This window comes from Cydia amplana, chromosome 5 (assembly GCF_948474715.1).
Source record: "Cydia amplana chromosome 5, ilCydAmpl1.1, whole genome shotgun sequence".
Classification (NCBI taxonomy): Eukaryota; Metazoa; Arthropoda; class Insecta; order Lepidoptera; family Tortricidae; genus Cydia; species Cydia amplana.
In genome coordinates, this window is record NC_086073.1 from 162,039 (window position 1) to 181,469 (window position 19,431).

Genomic DNA, 19,431 nt, shown 5'->3' on the forward strand with positions numbered 1-19,431 from the left:
TAATCTCTTATATCTATTATGGACTGTTCCTCAAGACATCGGCGGTCATACTTTTACTAAAGGCCGTATTTAAAGTAATGTACTATGTTGCAATATCCAAGAAAAGTTTATTCTTCAGGCAAGACACGTACGTACCTAATTGTGCGTTTAGCTTTAAAGCTAGAAGTACGTACCTATAGGTACGACACCTGGGCCATTATATTTAAAGTTGTCCCCTTCACTTTTTTTTCAAAATTGGGATTTTTCATGTTATTTCTACTCAGAATCATGAACTCTTTTGATTCTAATAGAAGAATAAGTGTCCCAAAATTTCCATAAATTTTTCGATCTTTCCATTCCGTGACCGCCATACAAAGTCTATGAAAAATGGTAACGGAATGAGAAAAAAACCATGGGACACTTTTTTTCTCCTATTACGATAGCAAGAGCTCTTGATTCTGAGTAGAAATAACATCGAAATTCACATATTAAAAAACAAAGTGTAGGGGACAACTTTAAATAAAATGGCCCACTCTACCTCCCCAGGGTCGACTTTGATGAGCCGCTCAGGCTGCTCGTCCTGCGCCCACTGCGGGTCCTTGATCTGGATCACGAGGTGGTGGAAACTGCCGCGAAGGTCTGACAGCTTGTTCAGCTCTGTAATACAACTTCTTATACCGTATTCGAGGATTCGGATCTTGCATCAGCTTGCAGTGCAACTTGTGTAAAAAATAAGTTTTTGGCAAAAATTTCACGTTCGGTACAAGCTATTATCGTTAACTGTACTTTTCTTTCTACAGGCAACTAATACTCATCGAGATAATTCTAAAAATCCCAAACACAATAAGGTTGCGTTGTTTTATCACAGAGTTCCTAATGGCCACCTCCTGTTTCCATCATCAGATCAGCTCGATGGTACCACCCATATAACCATTTTCGGTCACCGTTACGACACGGTGTAGACACATTTTGCGTCCACACCGTCTTTTCCGGTCACAATTCCGGTCGCAGTGTCGTCGCCGTTACGACACCGTCACCAGAAATGGGGAAGAGTCGACGCAGAACCATTATGGTCACAAAATCATTCGTTTAATTTGTTCATTTCAAATGGAAATTACTTACCTATGCAAAATATTGCATTATCACCCGACATACATGCGTATGCAAATTTTCATCTTCATCGGAAACCAGGCAATGAGTCAAATTTAACTTGCTAGATTTGACCCTTACAAACAGTAAATACAATAGTTACCTACATTGCAAGTTAGTGTAAGGCCTGAGTGGACGCTCGAGTTGGGCGTGCAGCGGAGCGGGGCGTGCGGCGTGCATGTTAAACAAATGCAAACGTATAGGAGCGGCCTTAGTGCACGCTGCTTAAATTACTCCTGACCTGACCCCGACGCCACGCGTCGCGGAGCGTTCGGCGGGGCGTGCAGCGTAGCGTCGGGATCAGGGCGTGCACTAAGGCCGCTCCTATACGTTTGCATTTGTTTAACATGCACGCCGCACGCCCCGCTCCGCTGCACGCCCAACTCGAGCGTCCACTCAGGCCTTACACTTAAGAGCCAACAGGAGTGGTCATTTCTCCATACAAACGTACTCGACTGTTTCCTCCGTGGGTTTTGAAGCTAGAGCAATGCTTTTTTCAACACATATTAATATTGTCAATATCTGTGTCGGACCGTTTTGCTTTTTTTGATATTTTTGTTTTTTAAGGCGCTAGAGCCCTTCAAAAATGGCCATAATGGCCTAATTGACTATGCCGCAATTCATTCATTCATTCATTCATTTATTTATTGATAAAATGGTACAATACATTTTACATGTCAATGATTACATTATATATACAATTATATTACATTTTAATCCATTCATTTTATTTTTGTCATTAATATTATTAACAAATTATTGAGAGAGGCGTGCTATTTAAAACTGACATCAATTAGTCAAAAAAGCAAAACGGTCCGACAAAGATAATGTCATAATCATTTAGATTTCCAAATTTGATTACGATTGGTTAAGTTTTGGAGGAGGAAACAGTCGAGTACGAAACCTCGATTTTTGAGATTTTTACGCAGAATTTTTCGCCTTGTCCTTATCGCACTAGTTTTAGGAGCCGCTTCCGTTAGCGAGACGGGTATATTTACCTAAAATATTTAAATCTTAGCTCCTGTTGGCTCTTAAGGTTACGCATAGTAACGTAACCTAACTCGAGCACGTTAATTAATAGCTTTCTCTTAATACAGTTTTACAGAAGCCTTATGCAGACAATTCCCCTTGATGGGAAGGAAATAAGGAAGCACTAAAACAATGAAATGAGCATAGCGTGATGGAACATGCCGTCAATGATGAAGCGGAGCCTGGCGTTGCGCTCGCACACGAGCCCCACCTCCCTCTTCTTGGCCGCCATCAGCTCGTCGAACTGCTTGTTGAACCACAGCCGCATGTTCTGCACGTTCAGCTGAAACAGTCTTTGTTGTCAATCTCGCTTCAGAACGAGAAGAGACCGAGTCGAGCGTAGGCCATTGCCCATTGGCAGGGGCCCGTTTCTCAAAAGCTTGGAACTTGTAAAACAAGTGCGAGTCCATCTCTAACAACAGCTGTCAAAAATTGTCATCCGCTTGTATTTACAAGTTACAAGCTTTGGAGAAACGGGCCCCAGTTGATAGTATTAGCAAGTACGTTACTTAAACCATGTCCTCAACTCACATCAGCTCATCACCTTTATCAATAAAAATATGAATACGAGTATGAATATCATATTCTCAACTTACTAGTCACATCACAGAATAAGTAATAGTATTATCATATAGTCACATTCTCAAGTCACCAAATTGTCGAGTCACTATAGTTTCTTATTGTAATACGTGCGTTAGTAACGCAATTCACATGCCAAAGATTTATTAATATACCTATCATCTCAGCTTACATTCGCAACTCAACCGGGCCCTCACCCGTCCCATTGATCATATTGTCGGCTAGACAGGGGAGTCAATTTTTCCACTTTTAATTTGTTTCTATTCTAAGCCAGACGTTTCTGCTTGACTTTGATACAAAATTAATCTATTTGAATTGCTCACTGAACGCTTACGAACAAAGACTGAAGAAGAATGTACGACAGTAAAATAGTTATTTACGATGCAAGTGTGGAAAAGAGGAAATTCGAAACGAGTGGCGAATTGGCGATAAATTAAAACACGACTGAAGGGAGTAATATATTATAACCGCAGGCCTTCATCTGTGGGATCATATATATGTAGCCAGGCACACGTGTGTTATATAATACCTTGACGATCTGCTGCAACCAGTTCATCTGCAGGAAGGTATACGCCCTGGTCTGCGGGATCATGTAGCCGGGCACGGAGACAAACTTGTGGGTGGCGGTGCCCGACACGCAGTACTGGTCCACGGCCTCCTCCTCCGCCTCCATGTCCTCGAGGAACTGGCTGTCGGTTCCTCCCGACAACGCTCGCGCACTGCGCACGGACAACGTAGACCTGGCGAAAAGTTTCGATCGACGTTATCTAACTTTCACTTGATCGCTTAAAGAATCTACCTAGTCGATAAAGCGCCACTAACTTTTCCCTGTTCCCTGGCGCCTCGGTCGGGAGGAGTTGGATCGCGGACGGCTCGGGCTTGTGCTCCTCCCAGGGCTTGAACAGGTCCTCGTCGTTTTCCATCTCGAGCGCGCGCAGCGCCGCCACCTGCTGCAGCTCCGGCCACTTGTCCCGCTGCGTCGGCAGCACGGCGTAGTTCTCCACCTGGATTCACAACTACATGAGTAAATTCATAACACTCAAAGACAGTACAGTACGGAAAGTCCAGAGATTACCGGTATCATAATATCATAGGTATTTTTTAGGTATCATATATTATAGGTATTTTTTTGTTATTGAATAGTTTAGGTGCGACCATCAGATCAAAGCCACCTCTCAAGATGACAGAAGCTTCCTTGTTTCATTCGGATCGTACCTCCATTTCGTATCTCAAGTTGACTGTGGTGTACCGATACCAATCATAACGTGTATACGGAGCTTTTCGCTTTCTTCTACTCCTGTGCGAGAAGCTCCGTAAATTTCACTTAAAATGCTGCAATAGGTAATACTCGCCTGGTAATGGCTGAAGATGGCCAGGATTTTAACTCGCGGAGTCATCATGGTGTCCCAGCAATATTTCTTGATCCACAACGTCACCTTGTCTTGAGCCGCAATTCGCGCTTCTGTATGGAGGCGAATCATCAAACGCTCTTGTTCCGCCTGAGAAAGGAAGTTGAAGACCAACTTGTGAACTGATGTGACACCAAAGCAGGTACAGTCAAGTGTAAAAATATGAGTGCATAATAGGTACTAATTTGCTCAAAAATATGTCCCGTAGTTATAATTCGCTGACAGAAGAGCTATGGGACATATTTATGTGTAGATATCATGTATGCACCTATATTTATACACTCTTGACTGTACTTGTACACTGATGTTTCTGGGCGACTAAAGCTGATCAGTAGCAGCGTTTATTCAGGATATAACTTGACGGTGGAAGGGCGCGCTGTGGTGTCTAGGGTAACATCACCTGTTTGAGTCTTTCCTTCTTGTGCTCTGCGTGGAGATTAAACTCGGCCAACGAGAGCTGATGCAGCGGTATCTCGGCGACGTTCTCCTCCAGCAGCTGGACCAGCTGCGCGCGCTGCGCGGTGAACGCCGTCACCACCTCGTCGCGCTGCTTCTTGTAGTCCATCGCCTCCTCGTGGACCTTCTTGTCCTCTTGCCGGTCTAGGTAGTTCTCTGAAAAATTAAAATTAAAGTTCATTGATAACAAGTCGTCTATTTTGAAATGTGTGATGTCAAGCATCATCGTCTTATGTCAATTTGACACTGATATTTAGGTACTATCTCACACTATAAAAGTATACTGTATTAATAGGGCCACTCACCTTTTTCTTATAGCGAGCACAGTACGCGGTGTGCAAGGAAAAATCTAGCAGGAGAGCTAACGTCCATCCATCCGGAGCGTCAACAATAGGAATAAATCACGCATTTATTCCTATAATGCAGAGCACACTATTTTGTACTAGAAAACGTAAATGGCGTAAGTTTCCTTACTCTCGCCCAAAGCAATGATCGTCAGACCATTGGAAGCCTTGTCGAACAGCTTCTGGTCCGGCACCTCCAGCTTGGGCTCCTGCATCGCCTCCGGACTCTCGCCCCTGAGGCAGTGTACCACCATGGTGTGGCTGGCCGCCAGGTGTACGATGTAACTGCTCTTCAAGTCGATGACCGCCTGCTTAATGCCGTTTTCGTACCGGTGGGTCACGGCTAAATGTAAATCTGCAGCAGGTTTGAAAACAAGAATTTATGATTGTAACCGTGAAATCTTAATATTACTTATTTATAAAAAGACTAGACAATGCAGTATGCGTGCGTGTCAAAACAGTTTTCCGTACCGTATTTAGATCGTCCGTCGGGCTGTCTCAAGACGATCGCGCCATCGTAACCGAAGGTGAGCAATGCGTTTGGTGTGAAAAATCCGTCGAAATATTTCACCTCGTGCCCAGTGTCGATAATAGGACCCATCTTGACTGATATTGTTACACCTTTCTGTTGATGAAATAGAGGTAATTTAACAAAACAAACATAACCTATTAAGATCAAGAAGAGGTGTGGGGTGCACATTTTCAGCATGCAGCTTGAAGTCTAGATGCAGTAGCAGATAGATTCACCTAATAATAGCATACGTATATAGTCCGTTCTTTTTTCTGTGAGTTTCAGAATGGGAAACTGCCGGAAGAGAATCTGGTCTTATTATTGTAATAATACGAGCCATGGCTCGCTCGAGGGTCCAGCGCAAGTAGCGCAACGGGTCATTTGTCTCAAGTGCCTTGCGAAGTGCTTACGTCCGCTGCGAGTTTGAGTACGTGGTACTGCCGGGAGAGGTGCGGGATGCCCAGCATAGTGTCTTTGGTGCCGAGTGGCAGCAACCGCGCGTACGGGCCCTGCATCTTGCCCGCAAACTTGTTGTCTTTCCCTGTCTCCGTGTTCACCACCGCTATGCGCTCCCCTGGACAAAGCGTTAAGTATCATTTTTATACTGCCAACTAAATAGAGGATGAATATAAAAAATAAATAGTCATTTGTCATTTATCAATCACTATAAGCTATAAGTAAAGGTATAATATTTACCAATCAAGAATTTATCCGAGAAGAGGACCAAGATGAAGCAGCGAATTACGTTGTTGACCGGCATCAGGAAGCAATCGGCTATTCCTCGGCCGACCTCCATGTATCTTATAAGGGTCAGCTTGTAGTCTTCTGAGAGCTGGAAATATAAATTTTAAACAGGGGCCAACGTAAAACATGTAACAATATTCTTCTACTCAGCAAAACATATACTTTGTTGCGACGTTAAATTTTAATCGATGGACAACTTGCGGAACCAGGTTAATATGTTTCTGCAGCTTGAAAAATACCAACCGCCAAAATGAAGACGTGCCCCGCGGACATAGCCACGGCCACCACCTCCCTCCCAGTCGGCGAGAACTGGACCTGCGACACGATCTGGTGCGTGAGGCACATGCCACCCACTTTGGTGAATCCTTTATCGGGATCGTACACCATCAGGACCATGCCGTAGTTGGGGCCCACTTCGCCGAAGATTATAATGAGAGGTTCCACCGGGCTCGCTTGGAAAGAGATGTCGTTTCCTTCGACGTATTTCATTACCATCTGTTAAACACAACCATTAAGTACTTACGGTTTACGGTTTCGGAATTTTATGTGATCAAGGGGACACCACAGAAGTTCGTCTAAAACTCTTATCTAAACAGATATGTAATTTCAAGTATCAGTTTACAAGTAGCATAATTATATACCAGTTTAGTCGAATAGACCTCATAGACACAAAGAACTCCAGCATGGTTCATTGTAGCTAAATACTTAAAATTTGGGGCTATCAGTTGAATTTTCTGGATACCCCTGAAACAATAATAATAAATTTCAGATTATCATCACCGTAAAAATTAATGAATGTTATTAACGCGGGTCTAACGCGATTAAAAAACATTTCTTTACCTTTTTTCCGACGTTAATACCTTAATACCTAATATTATAACATTTATAACACTTTAAACTAGTTTAAACTCTCGCGTTTTGTACACATATTTAATTTCACAAACGGGTCTAACGCGATATATTTTCATTGTTTTTACCTTAAATTCTTTGTCCACCCCGAACATTTTTATAAACTAATTTCGGGTAGTTTAGTGGTGTTTTATTAATATCTCCGTTGACATTTGCTGGGTTGTCAGTCTTTCCGTGCTTTCCGTGACCACAGCTGGTGCAACTCAGCTGAAACGTCGGAATTTAAGGTAAAAACACTAAAAACAATGAAAATATATCGCGTTAGACCCGTTTGTGAAATTAAATATGTTTAATAACATTAAATATCTGGGAGACCGAGTTTTGGTCGGAAAACATATAAATACTCAAAAATGCGGGTTTCCCGGAGATAAAACCTAGCTAGATCGATTTTCGATGAGCAAATTTCATCGAAATCGTTAGAGCCGTTCCCGAGATCCCCGAAATATATATACATATAAATATAGAAATAAATATGCAAGAATTGCTCGTTTAAAGGTATTAGATTATGTGTACAAAACGCGTGAGTTTAAAGTGTTATAAGACTAACAATTGTTTTCATCCTAATATCGCTTTAGGTGTGGCTGGTACCATCTTTTATTGCCACTTGCTACTTCACCTTTGCTTAAAAGTGACCAGTTCCACGTCAATCTTCTCCTCCGACTCGCCCGTCATCTTGTAGACCATGCCAGTTTCTGTCCACAAGCAGGCGGCAGTGCCCACCGCATTGGACACCAGGCGCATCACCGTGTCTGCCGGCTCGTACGTCCAAACCACTTTCCATTGCAACTCGCACTTCTTTAGAGACTAAGAGACATACGAAGACTTTGAATTAAATCCTGAATGAAAAATACGTGACCATCAAGGTGAGGAATTATAAATGTACATTACTCACCCTGACCAAGTTATCAGGACCATAGATTAGAAGTCCGTGTTCAAAAGAACAAATGTACGGTTTGTGAATTACTTCGATGGCATCTACAGACCACTCTAGATTGGTGACCATATTTATACCATCCGATAGAACCTAAAATTTTTAAAAATAAAACCATTTTATTTCGAAGTTCACTGACTTTTAGATATATCACAAAAATGGTCAAGATTACGCTTACACCATACAGTCGGGCATTTTCATCTATAGCATACAGCTGGCCGTCGTTGGACCAGCATATGCCAACGAGCGGCGGCTCCGAGAGCTCCCAGCCGGAGACCTCCTCCTTGGGCCGCTTCATCATCAGGTTGAGCTTGTAGCACTGGGCCACCTCCCAGACGAGGAGGCCGGCGCCCCAACACTCGCATACCATCAGGCCCGTACGGCTCGCTCTGGAAGTTAGACCATACATCAATTACCTTCTTACCTTACCTTCATACCTTGTCAGTTGTTGACGGATATTCAATCTAGCTATTGTATCGGGAGTATATCGGGACCGGGCATCAGCAAATTGCAGATTTGGAAAATATGGGGCATTATCTATGAAAAGGGACCTTGTCGTCGATGGCGCTTACGCCGCACAGCGTCACGTGGCATTGTATTTATATCGGCGCATCGTTAATAATGGCGTAAGCGCCATCGACATTAAGGTCCCTTTTCATAGATAACGTCACATATACTGATGTGCCGTTGGAAACTTTTCAAAATTGTGTAATTTTTGTATCAGGATTGAAACTTTCCGAAACGTAAAATTGAACTTTCTTATATTTCTGTGTAATTTACAGGAAATTTCAGAGTAGGTACTTTTCCGACTTTTTTAGGGTTCCGTACCCAAAGGGTAAAAACGGGACCCTATTACTAAGACTCCGCTGTCCGTCCGTCCGTCCGTCCGTCCGTCCGTCTGTCACCAGGCTGTATCTCACAAACCGTGATAGCTAGACAGTTGAAATTTTCACAGATGATGTATTTCTGTTGCCGCTATAATAACAAATACTAAAAACAGAATAAAATAAAGATTTAAGTGGGGCTCCCATACAACAAACGTGATTTTTGACCGAAGTTAAGCAACGTCGGGCGGGGTCAGTACTTGGATGGGTGACCGTTTTTTTGCTTGTTTTTTTTTTCTTGTTTTGCTCTATTTTTTGTTGATGGTGCGGAACCCTCCGTGCGCGAGTCCGACTCGTACTTGGCCGGTTTTCTTAAATTTCCGCATCTTGCATATCTGTAGTCATAAGATATAGGTATCTCTGATCCTACATCATCAGGCATCTTATGGCTCTTCTACACGATGGGCTAACGCCGGCCACTCCAAGGGACGCATTTATGCGTTAAAGGGAGCAAGTGATATTGCTATCTCATTGTACCGCATGGCTGCGTCCCTTGGAGTGGCCGACGTTGGCCCATCGTGTAGAGGAGCCATTACACGTATAGCTGGCTGCGCCTGGTAACACCGGTCTCGAGACACAGCAGCCGCTGCGCCGTGCGCCAGCTCCACACTGTCACCAAGTAGTTAGGGAACCCGCTAAACGCGCACACGAGGTCACCTTCCATCATGCACAGGCCTTTGTAGCGATTCACATCCAGATCTGGAACATATAACAGAATCGGGCTCAAGTAAGTAGTTATTTTTGCCTAAATATCGTTTACAATCGGAACACTAGGTATGTTTTTTCAATGTTACGTTACCTTCCAATTCGGCCATGATTGTCATGCTAGGAAAACTCAATATAAAGATTCTTGGATTCCGAACCTTCTCTGCAAACGCAAACATTGTGGATCGGTGACCTGCAAGAGTAATAGGTAGAATACAACATCATACATGATCATACATATATTCCGCTGGTATTGACCTAATTATAGTATAAACCACTGTAGTTCGGCTCTGATGAAGACTCGTTTGTATTGCGGGCACAGCAATACACATAAGTAGGTATCTTATTTTTCATTTTATTTGTGGGAATAATACTAATAGCGTCTGAAAGAGATATAAGAGGTACGTACAATATGTGCCATGAATAGTTGGCGAAACTTTGAACAAATAGACGACAGTTACCTGCTATGACATCTACCCCATCGCCAACAGTCTTGTTGTTGGTGACGTACACCGTTTCCGTGTGATGCTTGAAGTCCAGGAACAGGATGTAGAGGTCGTGGGCCACGGCCAGCACATCCGGCCCGATAAACGCCATTGCGTCCAGGCTTTGGGGGATCACCCATCTATAGGAATTAAAATGAATCACTGAGACGGGTAAAATAGGTCTTAAATTAAACCGAAAGTGTAGCATTAAAGTTTGACAACGTAACTTCCGGATATTGATATTCCGGTAGGCGTAAGTAATTAGAGTGACGGAGAAAAATGACCGCAATTTGCGAAATTCGATCTTCGTGGTTATAGCCCTGATCAACCCTGATCACGGTTGTAGAATAACTTCATGACCCTCATAGATAAGTGAAAGGAAATCGACGAATATAATGCATATATGTATAATGTATACTTTTTAAATTGCAGGATTGTGGACCTTGTGGTAACTGGACGCCTTATAGACACGTTTAGGTACCTGTACCTACTAACAGGTTTGGGAACTACCATAGAGGTACCTAATGTAAACTGTAGAGCCGTTTACAATAAGAGAATTTACAAGTTTACAGAATAAGTAATTGTTGAAAACTTGTAAATTGGGAAATTAGTTTACCTAGCCTTGGTCTGGAACTCAATATTTTCATCCGGTGCTTCTGCAGACATATTTCAACTGTCTTAGGTTATGCTTAAAAATTAAAGGAAATACAATTATTGCAGACCATTTATATTATTTTATTTACTAACTTACGTTAGTAACAAAACATGAATATAATTAATCAGTCATTGACCGAGGTTCCTAGGCAACGGAAACTGTTTTAAATTTAAGCGTTTTATTGAGTCTTCGACAAGTCTTCATTGGAATTTTAGCATTTAGGTGCGTATCGGTGGATTAAACAACTGTACCGATATTCGGAACCTAAAGTAATATATTGAGAGTGGCAACACTGTAGTTAGTCGTATTGTCCTTTTCTAGCATATACTTCCATCTCTCTCCCACACCCCCACCACTTCAGGCAGTTGCGTTTGACAATTTTGACAGTTAGAAACAAACGCAAATTACCTCATTGGCTTGCTGTTTTTCCATCTGGAAGGTCGTGAAGCTAAACTGCTGGTGAGTTTTTGAATTTGTACCCCAGTTTAGCTGACTATATTGAAAAACAGTTTCTAACGGCTTTTGCCGTTCGAAATAAATATTTAAATTTAGTTTTCCGTTAAACTATCTAGCTTATAGACGTGTAGGTTTTTTATCTGTCCAAGTATCTATCAGCAATTTATCTTTTTATCCCGTTCCGGGTTAATATAATATTGCAAAATTATTTTTTTGGTAATAAACTTGCTGATAAATAACGTGTACCCGAATAGGAGTCGACGATATTTCCGCTCTAAGGGACACAAGGTAACGAACAAACCTACATCGCAAACATTGCATTTATTTTTGTGGAAAGTGAGTACTTCGGCAGTACATAAACTTAAATCTGACTAGACATAGAGAGAGATTAGCATGGCTCTGCGCAAGAATGACATGCGTTCGTGAAGTATTTCACTCTGTATCTATCAACTTATATCTCTCCAACTAGATCTTTGATTTATGTAGGTAGGTACCTACTTAAATATATAACTTAGCAGGTATTTACAGCTTTAAAGGTTAAGGAAAAGAACTCTTGCATGTAGGTGCTATATGTGCTTGTGTTATTTTGAATTTGAATAACTTGATTATTAATTCTATACGTAACTACATACAAGAGGGTCAATTCTTAAGCCTACTTACCTACCTACATAAATAGTACACTTAAATTAAACGTTTCAAATAAAATCGGAAGCCTGTGACATGGAAGGGCATTAACGATACGGGAATCTTTAGATTGATTCATTGACGAAGACGCATGGTTTGGTTCATATTGTCAAATTATATTAGTTAACTGTAGAGTTAAAGTTTAGTTTTGGCAAATCTGCGCGTCACCGTGAATGACACTTTCTAAAGCGGCGTAAAGCCTTTCACCTTGTCGAGCAAGGAACTCAGGGTATTTGATTTGAATGATACTTATTCTTAAACTTACGTTTGTTATGGTTCTACCTGCTAAGGTGCGCCTAAGAGAATCTTTTATTCGTTCACAAACTAACGTCAAGTTATTTGTGATGAAACCAATATATTATGTACCTATCTAAACCTGCGCAAGGCTGCCATGTTTACACCTGCGTAAGGTGTGCCAAAAGAATCTTTGATTCGTTCACAAACTAACGTCAAGTTATTTGTGATGAAACCAATATATTATGTACCTATCTAAACCTGCGCAAGGCTGCCATGTTTACACCTGCGTAAGGTGTGCCAAAAGAATCTTTGATTCGTTCACAAACTGACGTCAAGTTATTGATGACAAATAAAAATGATCCGGAATAGTGATGTGCAAGTGTTTTCAAAGGCTGCCTGCGCGCACCGTGGCTATGCCAATGAAAATACTAAAACACATGGTAGAAAACACATCGAGCTGGTAAAGCGTGCACGTGTCACCATTATAATTTAATTTTATTAAGTCTCTTCCGAGTCTTGTTAGTTTAAATCTTTGTGTGTGTATAATAACGGTTGAAATTATATAATACTTAAATGGTGATGTGTGGAGGTATACCCTTTCAAGTGATTTGTGTTTTCGAATACGAATGGATCGGATAGTTAATACGTGTTACGTAGAACCTACGTATTAAGGTAGAAGTATTATAACCTATGTAAGCCTGCGCAAGGCACGTCAGACATATTCACAGAAATATAAATGATATGGTCATAACACAGGCGTGCGAGTAGACCACAATCACAAAAATATTACAAAGATTAAGTTGTAAATATCTCTTTTTAGAGAATGTAAAAATGGTTTAAAATAATGTTTTGGGTAAAAATCAGTCGAAATAGGCAAGGCTTCGTTATTAGAGTTTTCATTTTTGTTTACCAATCTATTTCAAGGGTCCCGAACACCCTATTGGCTAAACCCGAAATTGGGCTAATTAACTGTGGTAAAAGTGAAAACTGCTTTCCATTTACATAACATTTCTAAAATTATAATAGGTAAAATAAAAACCTAAGATTCCAGGCCATCTCGACTCATTTTTATTTTAAAGATGGGAAAAAATCTTTGCACCCTAATATAAAATTGTGGTCTGGAGACGCTAAGCCTCATAACTTGGGTGGCATAGATAATACTAAGAGATTTAGTCACCTAATTTCGACTATAAGCCCAGGCAGAATATTGATAATTAGAATAAGGAGTGGTCAATCCTCCAAGGTCCATACAATCTGTGGACTCTAATTAAATCAGGCTCGGTAAGCTCACGACACGACAGAGCTTACGATTCCATTCTGAAATAAGCTATGTTTACAATATATATTACCCATGGTGTGAAACAAACAGCCTGCTCAAGGTGTACAAAGGGTCCGTTTAACGGCCCTATAAACATCTAAAAACCTTTGAAGTCTAGGCCTGCTACAATATGACAGACTAGAAATAAATACATATGATCCCAATGTAAGAGCAGCTCACAGTTGCATAAATTATATTTGGCTGGAGAGCACTTGTCTTTCAGTTAACATGTTTACGAGTACCTACCTATGTACACGACATGACCAAGGTTACCTACCTTTTTACATAATTATTATATCCCTGACTGCCATGGTATATTAGGAAAATTATCATGTGCTGGCGGTGCTGCACAAGCATGTTTGAAATAAAATATACAAAACTGGCCTAACGGACGTTTATGAATTATGTATTTTACACCCTTGTGTCTGTATTGTGACCCTGGAAGTTTTAAACCACCTGTATCGTAAGTGCTCCTATGCACGGATTAAGTTTATAATAAACTACCCATGCCCTAACCTCAAGGGCAAGTGCTTCTATGCACGGACCAGATACTGTTGTCACTTATTTCACTTATCATGACTTGTCATAGTTTGATACTACACGTTTAATAAATTTAAGACCGTGGAATGTACCCACTACAAAAGGTTTTTAAAAATAGTGACTGAATGGTTTGTACGAACGGTTCTAGCACAGTTTCTGGGCGGTCACGTCTAGGGCATGACCCTCTAGTTCTCAATTTATACAAAATTATAGCATTGTGATACTGTTCGCTTTGCACAATAAAATAGGGAAACAGGAGCACGCCTTGCGAAAAGGCGAAGCTATTTTGAAACGCAAACCTTTCAAAAATAGATTGAAATATATAAATAATTATGTTTTTGGTGTGGAACATGTAATTGTACACCCAAACAAATGCAATCTATTATTATATGTTAGCAAAACTCTGCCAAAGTGTTAGTCTGTCTCTACAGTGTAACCTGAAGGCATGAATGCACATGAATCTCTTGAAACATGGTGGATTAACTAATTTACACCCCGTCTGTGTCTTGCTCCTACCAAATCCACAAGTTGAGGACCTCAACCTATCTAGGCACCCTTCTTGCTCGAGACCTGAAAAAATAATCTCATGCAGTCAAGTGTCGGAAAACCAGGTCCACACTCTTAGCACTACCGTGAATATATCTAAGAAGTCTGTATACTGCCTTCCAGGAGGCGGGATGTTAATAGACTAGCCTATATAGTAGGCCAGAGATATAGTATACAAAAGCACACTGGCCCAAATCCAGTAATATTATATGCACTTCAGAATACAAAATAATTGACTATTCTGCGTATATTTGATATCAAAAAGTTACAATTACCTACCCTTAGGTCATAAGGAGGATAAATATACATAAATATCAAATATATTCGACAAAGTGTTGACCCTAGCATTGGATAAAATAGAGGTTCCTCTTAAACGGCATCTGCGCTGTTGGCTTTGGGCCCACGGGTGCCCGGCAAAAGGTCGGGGACCCCATGGTTCCGCACAGTTATTGCAAATAATGTAAAATCACAAAATAAACACAAATTTTCATTTTGGTTAAAAACACATATGCGATGAGCTAAGGTTTCGAATTAAGTACCTTATTCTTAATCTGGAAAGAGAAGACTGAATATTCAGAATTAAGCTATGTCTATGAATGGTTTACATAAATTAAGCCACTTTAGCGTTCAGAAACAATCAAGTTTATGTCTACTAGTAGGCACCAGATAAGGTAAACTACTCATACTGCATATATAGACAATAATGAGTACAATTAAGGTCACTTGATGATAGCTAAACATGAACATAAGCAGAATGAGCTGCACCTATACAAATATCATTGATAAAGCTCTGTGGCAATTCTACATTTACCATTTGAACGTCAAGAGCACCAAAAAGCGTCGTAACTAGTGCCCACATGAGTATTATGATATGGCTTAAGCTCTCAAAGTAACCTTCACAATTTTAAGTAAGGTTTGTTTAGGTCCATTAGCTCGCGTTCGCGTTAGTAAAGCGTACAAACGATTAAATGCATTTTATAGCTATAACCAAATAAATAGCTCACACTGGCTCACAGTCATTAAAAGAATTCAGTAAAATCATTAAAAGTATTCCCTATGATATTTTATTAAGTACCTACCCAATATTAACTTTGTGGGTAGTGATAGTGATATAACGAATATTTAAAATATTCGTCTACTTAATCCTGAGGGATTCTGGAAATAAGAAAGGTCTTGTCCTTGTTATATCCTGCAACTGCTTACCTTACTAGATAATTATTATCAAATTTGTCAATAATTGGGAGTTATAAATAAAAACTACTCGAGTACTTTATGATTTTTATCTTTTCATATTTTAATTACATCACTCCATATCACAGATGTTGTATGCTCCCTGAAGAGTAGACTGACTTATCTTCTTTTACATAGTCTCACATACATATAATTAAGTACTATAGCACCCTTGTGGTGACTCACTTATTTTCGTTGAAAATTTATAAGTACCTACATTAAATACGTATATAAAATGGAAAGTTAGTATCATAATATAATGGTATATAAAATTGTATGCTTTACTAAATACCTCTCTCCTCACATGTATTAAAATAAAGGGTGTACTACATAATTAATTAATTAATTAAACACTCCTAATATAATAATATTACATATACATAATATGTAAGTACATGTATAATCACATTGGCTTGGCGTCTTCCCACCACCAGGCGATAACAAACACGTCTCAATATATTACTTTAGGTTCCGAATATCGGTACAGTTGTTTAATGACAGCGTTTTACACAAAAATAAAACGCTAATTAAATAACTTACCATATTCGGAACCTAAAGTTTTAATCCTGCCTGGTGTAAATATGTATAATTTTGAGACAATGAGGTAATTTGCGTTTGTTTCTAACTGTCAAAATTGTCAAACGCAACTGCCTGAAGTGGTGGGGGTGTGGGAGAGAGATGGACGTATATGCTAGAAAAGGACAATACGACTAACTACAGTGTTGCCACTCTCAATATATTACTTTAGGTTCCGAATATGGTAAGTTATTTAATTAGCGTTTTATTTTTGTGTAAAACGCTGTCAATAACGAAGTTGGCATGATAAACTACCTCGAGATGTCAGTACGCTACGGTTTACGCAGAACATGTTCAAATCAAATTGAAATGCATAACGATTTGATTGTCATGATAACTTGGAAACGGAACGCTACGTCAGTCAGCTGTCAAAAAGCTGTAGTATAGGACGTGGGTAAAGTGATTAATTGATAAGAATTAATAGGAATTGTATCAAAATAACACCAAAAAAGAGATGTCCAGTGTTTTGAAAATACTCGCAAAACACTTTTGTATAAAATGTAAATGAAATCCGTAGTGTAGTTATAAAAATGTAAGTATTACGATTTGCGTATCCTACTATTGTGTTTATGTTCACCGTAGCTTACACAGAGGGTGGAATCTTTGTAGTGAAGTGATTAAGCGGTGTTGGGTGTGTGGTGCGCAGGCTGAACGTGACGGAGGGCCCGGTGGCGCAGCGCTGGAACTCCACGCTGCTGGAGGACGTCAAGATCGACAGCGACTTCGCGTTGCTGGTGGTGTCGCTCATGTCGGCGGTGCTGTGGATCGTGTACATCACCTACTACAACAGCCGCGTGCTCGGCTACATCCTCACCCGCCTCATCAATAGGTTCTATTTCCAAGATGAAAACTTCAAAATTGGTAAGCATTATTTTGTTGATGGATTAAAGTTTGATTGGAAAAACATTCTTGGCACACTTTCCGAAGGCCATAACCAAAGAGTAAAGTAACTATATTAGGAAGCCATAACACAAGATATTGTGAGAGTATTTGAAATACGGAAAAACATAAAGTTTAACATGTAGTTGTTGAACTTTAGCCTCATCTTTATGAATGTTTACCTATGATAAGCTGAGAGGAAATAGGTATAAATATAACAATAGATAATTAATGCTCAGTCACATGTAATGCAAACTAAGTAATTATAATTCCATTTTCTTCATTTTAATTGGTAAAACATTTGTTTTTGTAGTGATTTCTATATTTTCCTAATAAATAAAGAAAATTATTTATTTATAAGATAATTGTAATCCTGGATTATTTACAAATATGTAAATTTTTTAAACAAATTTTATATATGGGTTTAAAGATTTTTTATTACTCATAAAGAACAAAAGTTCACTTACACCGAGCTTAAAATATAACAATTTCATGCGTGTGTTACAATTTCACACATGACATCTAAAACTTTCGCATTTTGAACCCAAATTAGAACATAGAGAAATAACGATGCCTGTAGCTGATTGTAAATTTGTGTTTACCTGACTGCTGTAGTACTTCAATGATGAGTTTGGTTCTTTCTTCATTCAATTATGTACATAATTTGCAATTGACTTTACTGACTGTGTCTCGGTATCCGGCCACTCTTAAGAGTTTAAGAGTTTGTTGAGTTATCATAATTATAATTGTTGATGTATTTTTGTTTTGCTTGTATGTAAATTCAATGTTGACAAGTAAAAGTGCCCTTGTGGCCTATTTGCTGAATAAATGTTGATGTTGATGTTGATCAAAGGTATACGTTTTTTGTCAACAGTTGAAAATGTTCTAAATTTGACACTCAAGGCTTTTACAATGCAATACCAACACTCTAAAATTATATTCTATATAGTATATACACGAAAATAATACATAGCATACAGAAACTTAAGTAGAGGTAAACAACAGGCAGTCTTATCACTAATGAGGGGTATGTTCCTGACAACATTTATAGTGGGAAGTTGTAATTTGTTACATATTTGTTTTGTAGGCATTGCAGATACAATGAAAGAAATCTAGGACAGAATATGCAAAACAATTAATATCAATACAACTTCAATCAGTTGTTTTAGACATTAGAATGTGATCTTACTGCCTTATCTAAATTACCATATTATGATAAACTTTAAGGTATTCATTTCAAGAACTATATAATATTTTTGAAGAATCCTCAGAATTGACTTAGAGAAACTCCACGATTAAACAGATAACACAGACAATCAATATTTAGGGCCTAAATGTGAGGGAGATAAAGTGCTTGCTTGTTATTATAAAATGTCCCTTCAAAATATAACAATATTTGTGAACATTCCATCAATTAATCAGCTTTTGTTGGATGTGATGCTTATGTCAGCTACCATAATAAACTGCAAAAATAATTATTATATTGTTTAATACACTAGCAGCTGAAAGCTGATGCGTGTATATCACTGCACTTGTTTTTTTTAACGATTAATGTTAATTTTTTTTGTTGTTTTAAGTGTTTGTCAAGTCTGTTTTTAAAACTGTTCACTGAAGGAGCACATATTTATCACTGTTTCTGGTAACTTACCTTCCTAGGATTGCTTGTACTGGAAACTCGAATAATCTTTGAGCTGTGGCCTCTTAGACGATGATTATTGCTCGTCGATATTATGTACTTTATAAAATAGTGTGACGTACTACACAATACTTTTCTGATTTTGCACCATCGGTGGATTGAAGTAGAAAGCAAATAGGGTTTGTACACATCTGATTACTAACTTAGTTTTAACGCAGTTCTGTGTGAAAGCTGTGATCCACTGCCCCGCAGGCTCCTTCACCCTGAACGCGCTCTCCGGCAAGATCATGTTCCGCGACATTGTGTACGTGACCTACGACTACACGCTGCGCGTGCAGGACGGCTACCTCATCTTCCGCTGGTGGCGCAGCTACGTGCCCAAGGATGTTAGTGAAGGTGCGCAATGCAAGCACTTAGTTATGTTGCTCATGTTAACTTCCAAATGTATTTTAAATTATTTTATTTCATGTATACTTCGACCGCACTGCTGTTCCGGTTACCGCGAGATAATGTTAATTTACTCCAGAGGCTATTTTAGATTTTTCTCTATATCACCCTGC

At 39.6% G+C, this 19,431-nt stretch overlaps 2 protein-coding genes across 2 annotated transcripts in view; one reads left to right on the forward strand and one right to left on the reverse strand.

Moving 5' to 3' along the window:
* LOC134647758 (cilia- and flagella-associated protein 43) overlaps positions 1-10,889 on the reverse strand; it is a 30,287-nt gene extending 19,398 nt beyond the window's left edge. The window contains exons 1-19 of the mRNA XM_063502055.1: positions 10,731-10,889; positions 10,091-10,254; positions 9,724-9,822; positions 9,461-9,623; positions 8,219-8,429; positions 8,002-8,133; positions 7,726-7,913; positions 6,842-6,944; positions 6,444-6,695; positions 6,153-6,288; positions 5,867-6,030; positions 5,417-5,570; positions 5,076-5,300; positions 4,546-4,757; positions 4,089-4,235; positions 3,559-3,740; positions 3,266-3,476; positions 2,320-2,440; positions 518-636 (exon numbers count right to left, since the gene is read on the reverse strand). Of these exons, the coding sequence (XP_063358125.1) occupies positions 518-636; positions 2,320-2,440; positions 3,266-3,476; positions 3,559-3,740; positions 4,089-4,235; positions 4,546-4,757; positions 5,076-5,300; positions 5,417-5,570; positions 5,867-6,030; positions 6,153-6,288; positions 6,444-6,695; positions 6,842-6,944; positions 7,726-7,913; positions 8,002-8,133; positions 8,219-8,429; positions 9,461-9,623; positions 9,724-9,822; positions 10,091-10,254; positions 10,731-10,780 (3,033 nt within the window). The 5' untranslated portion in view covers positions 10,781-10,889. The remainder of the gene's footprint in view (positions 1-517; positions 637-2,319; positions 2,441-3,265; positions 3,477-3,558; positions 3,741-4,088; positions 4,236-4,545; positions 4,758-5,075; positions 5,301-5,416; positions 5,571-5,866; positions 6,031-6,152; positions 6,289-6,443; positions 6,696-6,841; positions 6,945-7,725; positions 7,914-8,001; positions 8,134-8,218; positions 8,430-9,460; positions 9,624-9,723; positions 9,823-10,090; positions 10,255-10,730) is intronic.
* Positions 10,890-16,728: 5,839 nt separating this feature from the next.
* The window catches only part of LOC134647812 (bridge-like lipid transfer protein family member 1), a 64,964-nt gene continuing 62,261 nt past the window's right edge, over positions 16,729-19,431 (forward strand). Inside the window, exons 1-3 of the mRNA XM_063502139.1 lie at positions 16,729-16,888; positions 17,003-17,217; positions 19,124-19,267. Of these exons, the coding sequence (XP_063358209.1) occupies positions 16,887-16,888; positions 17,003-17,217; positions 19,124-19,267 (361 nt within the window). The 5' untranslated portion in view covers positions 16,729-16,886. The remainder of the gene's footprint in view (positions 16,889-17,002; positions 17,218-19,123; positions 19,268-19,431) is intronic.